Genomic DNA, 10,997 nt, shown 5'->3' on the forward strand with positions numbered 1-10,997 from the left:
ACGTCCGAAATGAACTGTTCCACTGGTATGCCGGGACCCCGGTCTATCCTTGCGAGGCGCTGTCGCTTCGCGGGAGGTATTTGCGCCCAAAGCACCTCTATCATACTTTCTTCGTCGATTTTGTGGGTCGCGCGGTTGACCAGGCCCACCACTTCGTCGACTCAGTCTTCGAAGTGTTTTTTATTGTGGATTCTCATCGGCGGTGACCTTGGCGATCCAGTCATCCTTTGCAGACTGTTTTGCGATGACTCTCGTGTTCGCAAACCGCGATTCCTCGATGAAGCCCACGTCCGCAGCAACCCATCCAGTAGCGATCGCCATTGGTGTGTCTTGGTGGGTGCTGGGGGACGGCCTGCTAATGCTGAGCTCGTCGTCTGAGTCGCGGAATAGGGGTATCGCGTCGGGGCCGTGCGCCGCCACGTTGCCCTCTGTCTCCCTTATATCAAAAACCCCGTTGCCGGCCCGTCGTTGAGCTGTTACGTCTCGACGCACCAGGTGAGGATCCTCTGTCCAAAACAATAAGTGCACCCTGTCCTTTTACTGTGTCTCGCCGAAATATCATTGCAAATCACGGCCGGTGTGTGTGGCGCACACGCGGCCTCTTGGGCCGCTTACCCACAAAAGAGTTGAAGCTCCACTGCTGATCGTTCGACAAACCACTGTCACCAACCGCGGGCCAGTCGTCATATGTCTGGCTTCACCGGCGAACTACTGTCACCTTCACCTGCCTCTCGCATAGCCTCGTGCTGCTACCAGCCTGCATTACAGTGTAGTGCCACAAGATGCAGTGCAGGCTGGTAGTATCTCTTGGCACAACACCTCGCACGCTCCACTACGTACTTCCGAGCGCATCCCGATAGTGGAGTGGAGAGTCTGTCTTCTCCAGCTGGCCTCGCCATTCTGACCTTACCACATCTTTGTTTTGTGGCGGTCTTTCTCCCAAGGTGCGAGGTCTCGAGGCTATCTACGTGAAAGGGTTGCTACGACATGTGGCTCCGCCATCAAGTATGAGGATCTTGGAACATTGTCGACTCCATCCAAATCTGGTCAGGCAACGTCCGTGTTAGGATGCTCGGTGATGTACAGCATGTGCACGTCCTCCCAGAGGAAGCCTTCCGAGCCATCAAGGAGCGATGGGGCCGTTTATCTAGCGACCTGTATGGTCAGTGCTGTGCGTGGTATCGATACCGAGCCCACTCCATCGAAGACCGCACCTGGACTTGTCTTGACAGCTCAGAGTTTGAGACGTAACGTGAGCACAGGCTTTTGTGAATCCAATTGACAACCACACAATATTGAACCACTCAAGCTGTGAGGTCGTTCTGCTCCACGTTTTGTATTTTCGGAATCGGCCGAAGTTTTTTTTCTCACAGCTTTGATGAGGACATTTACGGCTGTTCAGCCAGTGGGGGGAGCGGAGTTGTTGGCGGCACTCGTAACCAGCGACGGGCTCCAACCAGAACTTGACGACCAGACGAGTGCTAGGTTCTTGACCTTTGATGTGAAGGGCGAGGGCCAAGTGCACGCGGTGGCATTAGGGTCGGAGGTCGAACTCCAGGAGCTCGATGCCAAGCTCGAAGCCTCAGAACTGAACCAGTGCAAGCTCGTGTTCGAAAGCATAAGCAGACTCAAGGTTTTCAACGTGCCGGAGCAAACCACTCCCCACTCTGTTGTTCGCAGCAGCCTGAAGAAGTTCTTAGATGAGAAGACCGGGGAGACGGAGACCAGACGCCAGATTTGGGTGGATGCTTTCGGCAAGTGTCAATTCGAGACTGAGCACACGGGCGACGATAGGCACACGGGCGTTGCTGAGGACACCGGCGCCCATGAGCTACAGGTGTTTACGAGAAAGCTAAATCGGAAAGAGCTGCCGCGTCTCTTGCCCAAAGTGCAACAAGACTGGAGGGAGGGGATGAAAAGGTCGGCGGTCAGCTCGTGGACAGACTGCTTGGGCCTCGAGGTTGCACGCGATGCTTTCAACCGGTACCCACTGCAAACGAAATTGGCGGTTGCAGGCGGTGCGCTGTTGGCGGCGGCGGGTTGCTACTTTAACTTCTTTCCTCCCGGCGCCAGTGGTGCGCCCTCGGGCAATGACTCGACGGACTTGGAGAATTACGCGAAGATCTTGCCCTGTGCTAATGAGACCCAGTTGGAAAGGACCTTGTGTGTAGAAGGTATCCCGTATTGCATGACGGCGAGATTAAAGCCTGAGAGGGGCTGCTTGCCGCTCCCATCCGAGATCGGATTTGGTAAGTTGAGTGAGATAGCCAGGACTGCGACCTTCGACGTTTGTCGGGCGAGCGGCAGATGTGAAGTGGCTGACATTCTTCCCACCCGCATCAGTGGTGCGTCCCCAAGCAGCACCTCCAGAGTTTTAGAGAAGTTCTCGCCTTGTGTCAATGAGGCCGACTTGGAACGGGCTGTGTGTGTGAATGGAGTACCGCTTTGCGTGTCGCACAGACAACGCCCTGAGTTGGGTTGCTTGCCGATGCACTTCGTCTCGGAGATTGGAATTGATAAGTTGGGTGAACTAGCATCCTCTACGATGATGAAGGTGTGCCGGTTGAGTGGCGAGTGTGGACACCAAGTCCGTGGAGACACTAAGAGCGTTGCGGGGAAGAATATCTTGCCCTGTGTGAATGAGACTCGCTTGGACCAAGTTCTGTGTGTCGAACGCGTCCCTATTTGCCTGACTTCGAATGAAGATTCTGAGAAGACGTGTTCGCCGTTCCAGTTCGACCCCCCGCTCCGACTTCTAGATTTGGGTCGATTGGAGTCTAGAGGGTTGACGGCTTGCCGCGCGAAGACCGGATGTGGAGTCCTTGACGTAATAAACCAGCCAGGCGCGGTCTTGCCCTGTTTTGAGGAAACCCACTTGGATCGGTCCGTTTGCGTTGGAGGTGTGCCTTTTTGCGTGACGTTGGTGAACGACCCAGAAAAGTCATGTTGGCCGTTCCGCTCCTCGTCCGACCTTCAAGCGATGGATGCACTACCATTCTATTCACTGAACGTTTGCCAAGGTTATGGCCGATGTGAAGAGCCTGACATCAAGACGAGAAGGACTAACCCAACTCCTAGCGAAACGACGGAGCCGAAGATCTTTCCGAAGGTGGACAGTGCGCTCCTGGGCATCGTGCCCAGGAAGACGCGGTGGAGCAAGGTGTCGACTTGTGTGGATAGAACCCATTTGGAACGCGCCGTGTGTGTCGAAGGTCTACCTTTCTGCGTGTCGGAGAAGGGAGATGATGAGTGCTGGACGGTGAACAGTAACTACAGGCTCAAACTTGGAGACCTAGGGTGGTTCCAAATGCCGGGTAGCAAGTGGGAACTTTGCCGTGGGGAAGGTGGATGTCATTATTTGGATAATTAAATTATTATTAATAATATTTAATTTATATAATATTAAAATTTTTATATAATTAATCTTCGGAGCGAATGTGCCGTCAGGGATGCGGCCACATATTTGGTTGTTTTTCGGAGGCCACGCAAACAAAAGTGTGTGCGCACACACGCGCGCACTAAAAAACTCCGACGCTCCCTCATGACTGCAGTCATCCATTTAACCAGGAGAATAAATTAACGGTGGACGACCTGAACAATTGGATGACACAATTGGACTACACAATCTAAGGGAGTGCTGACGGGCAATGCGCGTCCGGAATTAACCGAAGAGGGCTTGCACCTGGAGGAGGGAGCGCATCTTTGGGCATCGGACCATTGCGTTCGGTTGACGGCAGGAAGCACACACGACTCCCTGCCAAAATGAAAGAAGACGCTCCGCCTGCTCAGTCTCCACAGTATCACTCCACAGAGCCTGACTGAATACCACACTGGGCTGTGCAAGCAGCTAATTGGACGTTGCATTGAATTCCATCAATTCCAAGCTGTGGTCGTCAGTTGTTTGCCCACGCAGATGCAAGCCATCTGGATCGGTTTGTTACCGGCACCGCACTCGAGGCGCTGCTTTGCCCAACTCATTCGGGCAAGATGGCTGCCGCCCCCGTATTTTTACCAGACCTGAGATCGCTTGATGGATCTCAGACTGGAAGGCGCTTTGGAAACCATGTTGGAAACTTACGAGGAGTTGGTGGACCAAATGATGATGGCCTTCACGGATTTTGTCATTGCTGGAGGGGCAGGTGGATCGTTGGGACCTTTCGCTGCCGCAGCTGGTACAAAGAATGACCTTGTTAACCCACTCTCGTATGGATGCGATTGACGAGCCGGTGGCTCCCGTGCTTCCTCCACCTGTCAATTTGCAAGGGAAATGCGCTTCCTGTGGCGCTGATTAGACGAGAGGGCCAATTGCCGGCTGAGGTACGTGAAGTACAATCTGTGCCGAAGAAAGGGTCACATTGCGCGAGTATGTCAAGCGTAACACGTCCCAGACCCACGCCCGAAGCTGTCGACTTCCATTTCGTTGGCAAAGCGGGGTCCGGTGGTTAACGTCCATAATCAGCTTAATCAAAGAGACAAATTGGAGTTGGGTAACGCGGCGTTAACCCAGCATCTCCTGAAACCGCCAACAAGCTAATGGTGCCTCCGCCGCAATGACAAGCTGGGATGGAGGACATGGACATGGTATGCGCCGTTTGTCCTACCATTGGGGAACGGGGGGTTCTGAAGGTGGTGGGGAAGGTGCGCACGGCGTCTTCGTGGAAGGAGACACCATTGATTCTAGACGGTGGTTGCTGTCGCTGTTCGGTGGGTCGATCTCCTTTATACCGGGGTGGGTAGATGAGGACAGAACGGTTAGTGGGTGTCAGCACTGCGCGGAGTGGGCAGCGCTACCTATGCGGGTGGGGTGGTTCGACGCGTCACTTTTCGTGTCATGGAAGGAGCAGTTGGCTTCTTGTTGTCCGCCACGTGCGATACGGCAGTCCCTGGGAGGGCGGACCGTCTACAGTAAGTTGGACCTCCGAAACGGTTTCTGCAACATACCGTTGGCTGAGGACAGTAGGAAACACACAGGTTTCGTGGTGAGTGGGGTGGGCACATTTGAGTGGAATGTGTTGCCACAAGGACATCGCTGTTCTCCAGGTCAGTTTCAGCGGATTATGGAGCATGTGTTGGCAGAGGAGATTCGTTCGGGAGCTGTCATCGATTACCTCGGCGATATTATTATCGCGACGCATTCTAGAGAGGCTCATTGGGTCGACGTGGAAGCTGTGTTGAGAAAATTGAGATCGTATGGGTTGGCTGAGGATAAGGTTGTGCTCGGCTCTGTTGATAAGGCTGTTCCTAAAAGCATAATCAGGGGGGGGACAAGTGAGTGTCCATCCCGATAGGATTAGGGCACTGGAGAAAACCCCTGCCCCAGCTACCAGAAGTTGACAGCGGGGCTTACAGCATATCTCACCCCGTAACGACCTCCGGTTTAGCTCACGCACTACACGGCGCTTGACTTTCTCTGTCCTGGCAAGACTTAATCGCACACCGGCCGACTTAATCGGAAAAGCACACTTGCATACCATCAATGTGCGTTACCAGAAACTCCGTCAAGAATAGGTGAGACGGTCCGCGATCCTTCCGACCACCGCCTATTGGCCCACGACGTCCACCATTCAGCCCGAAAGCAAGGCCGTTCGCGTGTGAGCCGTTTTGTATTTTAGAAATTTTCGTCCGCCGAAATTTAATCGAGGCTTTGATTTGATGAGGACATCTACGGCTGTGAAGTCAGTGGGGGGAGCGGAGTTATTGGCGGCATTAGTAACCAGCGAGGGGATTCAGTCAGAGCTTGACGACCAGACGAGCGCTAGGTTCTTGACCTTTGAGTTGAAGGGCGAGGGCCAAGTGCACGCGGTAGCATTAGGGTCGGAGGTCGAACTCCAGGAGCTCGATGCCAAGCTCAGCATTGGACACGTGTCAGGCCTGGACCAATGCAAGCTCGTGTTCAAAAGCATAAGCCGACTCCAGGTTTTCCATGTCCCTGAGCAAACCGCTCCGTACACCCAGTCTGCTGTGCGTAACAGCGTGAGGAGGTTCCTGGATGAGGAAGCCGTGGGGACCGAGACCAGACATCAGATTTGGGTGGATGCTTTCGGTAAGTGTCAATCCGACACTGAGGACACGGGGGACGATGGGCACATAGGCGTTCCTGAGGATACGGGCAACGATCAGTTACGGGTGTTTACGAGAAAGCTAAAGCGGAGAGAACTGCCGCGTCTGTTGCCGAAAGTCCAACAAGACTGGAGGGAGGGGATGAAAAGGTCGGCGGTCAGCTCGTGGACAGACTGCTTGGGCCTCGAGGTTGCACGCGATGCTTTCAACAAGTACCCACTGCAAACGAAAATGGCGGTTGCAGGCGGTGCGCTGTTTGCGTTGGCGGGGTGCTACTTTAACTTCTTTCCTCCCGGCGTCGGTGGTGCGCCCTCGGACAATGGCTCCACGGACTTGGAGAATTACGCGAAGATCTTGCCCTGTGCTAATGAGACCCAGTTGGAAGGGACCTTCTGTGTAGAAGGTATCCCGTATTGCATGACGGCGAGATTAAAGCCTGAGAGGGGCTGCTTGCCGCTCCCATCCGATATCGGATTTGGTAAGTTGAGTGAAATAGCCAGGACTGCGACCTTCGACGTTTGTCGGGCGAGCGGCAGATGTGAAGTCGCTGACACAAAGCCGGAGACGAACAGCCCGCCCGCGACGCACTTCACGACACTTACAACGCGGGAGCCGCACGCGATCTTGCCCTGTGGCAATGTGACCCACCCGGAAGGGGCGTTGTGTGTAGAAGGTATCCCGTATTGCATGACGTCGAGATTAATGCCTAAGAGAGGGTGTTTGCCACTGAAGTCCCGACTCGGTTTTGATAAGTTGAGTGAGATAGACAGGAGTGCGACGTACGACGTTTGCCGCATGGGGGGCACATGTGAAGTGGCTGACGCAAAGCCGGGGACGAAAAGCCCGCCCGCGACGCGCTTCACGACACGTACAACGCGGGAGCCGGCTCCGATCTTACCCTGTGTCAATTCAACCCGTTTGGATAATGTCACGTGTGTCGAAGGGGTCCCTTTATGCCTGATGATGAAAGTTGACCCTCAGAAGGCCTGTCAGCAGTTTAACTACACTGTCCCGCTGGAGCTTAGTAAGTTGGATCGCATACCATCGTATTTGGACGTTTGTCGCGCGAGCGGCAGATGTGAAGTCGCTGACTCAAAGACGAGCCCCAAGGCAAGCCCGAAGACGAGTTTCACGGCAAGTACTACTCCGGAGCCGGCTCCGATCTTGCCGTGTGTCAATGAGACCCGGTTGGAGAAGGCCGTCTGTATCGAGGGTGTCCCTTATTGCGCGACGGCGGAAAGTGAGCTTGCTTTGGAGTTGGGCGTTCCTGAGAATGCCTGTGTAGACCTAAGAACTGGGTTAGATCTAACAGCGCTCGGGAGTCTGACCTCCAGGGGATTTAACGTTTGCCGCGCGAAAGGCGGGTGTGGAATCATTGGCGCACTGAAGGAACCGAGTACCGTGAGCCCGTGCGAAAATAAAACTGATCTGGAAGAGGTCACGTGTGTCCAAGGTACCCCTTTGTGTTTCACGCTGGCCAATGATGCCAGCAAAACCTGCCATCGGATTGAACCGTCCCGATTGCCAGAGTGGATCGAATCAAACTCAGTGGACGTTTGCCGCGTTACGAACATTGGATGTGAAGATTTGCCTTGTGTTGGAGAAACTAAGGGGGGCACGTGTATCGAGGGTGTGCCTTATTGCGCGACGTCGGGAAGTGGTCATGCTCTGGACGAGCCTCAGACCTGTCTGGATCTCGAAGGGCAATTTAAGGTCCCTCAGAGTCTAACTTCCAAGGGGTACAATGTTTGTCGCGCGAAAGGCGGGTGTGGAATCATTGGCGCATTGAAGGAACCGAGTAGTGTGCAACCCTGTGACAGTGGAGCCGATGTGAAGGGGGCCGTGTGTGCCAAAGGTGTTCCTCTGTGTGTGTCGCATGCCTCAGACTTTGTCCAGCGCTGTCATCAGATTCATCCGTCTGAATTTAAAGAAATGATGGATTCACATATCTACTGGGCGTGGAACGTTTGCCGCGCAGGCAACGACGAATGTGAGACCACGAACCCAATTCCGCCTTGTGTCGACGAAACTTTCTTTGACCGGGCCGTGTGTGTCGACGGTACGCTTGTGTGCATTACGGACAAGGCAGATCCGGGTAAGAAGTGTGCAGCTGTGTGGAGTTCGTCCCCCCTATCTTTCAAAAGCCTCCGCCGGTACCAACGTCCAGAGAGTACTTTTAATGTTTGCCAGGTGAGTGGTGGCTGTGAGGTAACTAAGGAAGAGACGACTTTGCCGAGTTTGTTGTCAAAAGTTGAAGTCCCCTTGAAGACCTGTATCGGAAGAGAAATGTCCTCCAATGGCCACCCTTTGACGTTCTCTGAAGAATGTTCCATCCCCAAAGGAGGTGCATTCGTTTGCCGCTTGTGGGACCCAGTTACAATCAAGAACGAACACAAGTGTTTCACCTACGGTGACGACGCCGGCGCATCCTTTGGAGAAGTGCGGTCTGCGCTGTCGACGCTTTACCCAGATTTGATGTACTGCAACCTGAATCATAACTGCCCAGCCGGAATCCGATGGTTGTACGAATACTAACTGGCCGCTGTACAACGTCGACCAGATGCTGTGAGTACGGACCTTTTGACCACATTGATCGACCTGCTGCCCCATTTTTTTACTAAGAATTTACTTGTTGAAGAATTCCACGTCAATAGACGGGGGTTACTGCAGCCTGGAAACTTCCGACAACTCCTCAACCAACAACTACGTGAGGCTCGCAGTTCTTCATAGATACCGGGACCGAAGTCAGTCTACTTGGAGAGCGCGACAGAGAGAGAGTAGTGCCGTTCTTAGGGCAAAGCATGAGAATGGACACGGTACTAGGGTCTGGCACCCTGCCCCTCAACCTACTGGGCACACCCGACCTGGACGGTAGGCCCGACCCCGCCCTTGGACCCACCAAAGGGGGCTGCGACACTCGCAGTGGAGACGGCTCTTTGAGAAAAACACGCAGCACATGGACGGCGAGCATGGGGAGCGGCTGTGGGAGCTCCTCGAGGAGTTCAAGGATACATGGGAATACCCCGGGTGGCCCAGGTCAAGGACGAAGCACGGTTCGATGTAGCAGAAAACCCCCACAAGGCCGGGGTCCGCCCCTACGAACCCGAAATGCTGGAGGAGTTGAAGAAGCAGGCCGCGAAGCAACTGGAGTCATCCGACCATCCAAGAGCGAGCGGGCTGCCCGGGAATGGGGGTGCGTCATCGACTACCGCAGGCTCAACGCGGCCATGGTCACAGACTCTTACCCCCTTCCACAAACGTATCCATCGTCCGAAATTTTTTCCGCCACTTATTAATGAGGGCGTTTATGGCGGTGCAGTCAGTGGGGGGACCGGAGTTGTTGGCGGCGCTAGTAACCAGCGAGGGCCTCCAACCCGAGCTTGACGACCAGACGAGCGCTAGGTTCTTGACCTTTGCTGTGAAGGGCGAGAGCCAAGTGCACGCGGTGGCATTAGGGTTGGAGGTCGAACTCCAGGAGCTCGATGCCAACCTCGAAGCCGCCTCAATCTGGACCAGTGCAAGCTCGTGTTCGAAAGCATAAGCAGACTCAAGGTTCTCAACGTCCCCGAGCAAGCCGCTGGGTACACCCAGTCTGTTGTGCGTAACAGCCTGAAGAGGTTCCTGGATGAGGAGGTCGTGGACACGGAGACCAGACATCAGATTTGGGTGGATGCTTTTGGTAGGTGTCGTCCGAGACTGAGTCCGACACAGGCGACGATGGTCACCAGGGCGTTGCTGAGGATACGGGTGACAACGAGTTGCAAGTGTCTACGAGAAAGTTAAAGAGGAAAGATCTGGAGCACCTATTGCCGAAAGTGCCAGAAGACTGGTGGGAGGGGACGCAAAGGTCGGTGGTCAGCTCATGGAGGTTGAATCTCGACGCCGTAAGCGATGCATTTAATCAGTGCTCATTCCGAGTGAAACTGGCGCTATCGGGAAGTGTACTGTTTGGGTGCTGCTTGGCCTTTTATGCCGCTTCCGGCCACGATGGTGCGTGCTCAGGCAGTACTACGGCCTTACCGAAGTTCTTGCCCTGTGTCGACGAAGCTGGCGTGGAACAGGCCTGGTGTGTGGAAGGTGGCCGTATATGCATGACACATAAAGGAGACCCTGAGAAGAGATGTCTTCCGATGGAGAGCAACACCCGGCTCAGATTTAACGACGTCTCCTGGCTGAGCAGTCAACCAAAGAGCCCGTTCAATGTCTGTAGCATCGTTCCGTTCGAGACCGCCCCGTCCGAGACCGCCCCGTTGGAGACCGCCCCGTTGGAGACCTGCAAGGAAAGAACTATTGTCGTACACCTTGTTGGTTTCCTTGAGGCATGTGCCCTCCCCAGAGGGGGTGCATTCGTTTGCTGGGACGCGGTTGCAAACTAAGACCAGCGGATGTGTATACGCATCGTCGGCGCATCCTTTACAGAATGCTGGAGGCAAACGCTGGATGCAAACCACACCAAGAAAAAAGCCGCCAACGAGACCTGCATGCGGGAGGTGAAAATGATCGAGCCTTTTCACATTGGTAGTCACGGGCTGGAACCCAACAGCATGAGCCATCATAACTAACATCTCTCCCAGCTTATGCTGTCCGGGTCTCTGTGCCGGCTGAGCTAGGGTGACCTAAGTGTTCGCGTTGGCTGTGAGCTTAGACCTAAGTCAAGTCGGGTCTTTGGTCTTACGGTGTTCGCTCTTAGGCCGTCTTCTCTCGAGGTTTTGCAACTCATCCACGGGGATGTCGTCGTCCTTCACAAGGACCTCGTTACGTGACGGTAGCTGGAATAGGTTCTGGCTGACCTCGGCGAAGTGGACTGCAAACGGTCGATGACCGATGCGCATAGCATCGAGGCCCCGATCATGGTCCTCGTCGTCCTGAAGCCTAGACAGGGCATCGGCGACGTAGTTGTTATCTCCTGGGAATGCAACTGAACTTTAAGTCGTATT

At 54.5% G+C, this 10,997-nt stretch overlaps 4 protein-coding genes across 4 annotated transcripts; all 4 read left to right on the plus strand.

Annotated features, from left to right (window-relative positions):
* Positions 1–1,378: 1,378 nt before the first annotated feature.
* Positions 1,379–3,370, plus strand: GNI_177850 (hypothetical protein; the record flags this gene model as incomplete). The annotated part of the gene is made up of 1 exon (XM_011135151.1): positions 1,379–3,370. One exon carries the CDS (start codon positions 1,379–1,381, stop codon positions 3,368–3,370), a length of 1,992 nt encoding a protein of 663 aa, XP_011133453.1.
* Positions 3,371–4,550: 1,180 nt separating this feature from the next.
* On the plus strand, positions 4,551–5,288 carry GNI_177860 (RNA-directed DNA polymerase; the record flags this gene model as incomplete). Its single annotated transcript, XM_011135152.1, has 1 exon — positions 4,551–5,288. One exon carries the CDS (start codon positions 4,551–4,553, stop codon positions 5,286–5,288), a length of 738 nt encoding a protein of 245 aa, XP_011133454.1.
* Positions 5,289–5,652: 364 nt separating this feature from the next.
* Positions 5,653–8,595, plus strand: GNI_177870 (hypothetical protein; the record flags this gene model as incomplete). Its single annotated transcript, XM_011135153.1, has 1 exon — positions 5,653–8,595. The coding sequence occupies one exon, from the start codon at positions 5,653–5,655 to the stop codon at positions 8,593–8,595; it is 2,943 nt and encodes a 980-aa protein (XP_011133455.1).
* Positions 8,596–9,367: 772 nt separating this feature from the next.
* On the plus strand, positions 9,368–10,436 carry GNI_177880 (hypothetical protein; the record flags this gene model as incomplete). The annotated part of the gene is made up of 2 exons (XM_011135154.1): positions 9,368–9,496; positions 9,744–10,436. 2 exons carry the CDS (start codon positions 9,368–9,370, stop codon positions 10,434–10,436), a joined length of 822 nt encoding a protein of 273 aa, XP_011133456.1.
* Between the last annotated feature and the right edge of the window lie 561 nt (positions 10,437–10,997).

Source organism: Gregarina niphandrodes (genome assembly GCF_000223845.1).
Source record: "Gregarina niphandrodes unplaced genomic scaffold scaffold00066, whole genome shotgun sequence".
In the NCBI taxonomy this organism is placed as follows: domain Eukaryota; phylum Apicomplexa; class Conoidasida; order Eugregarinorida; family Gregarinidae; genus Gregarina; species Gregarina niphandrodes.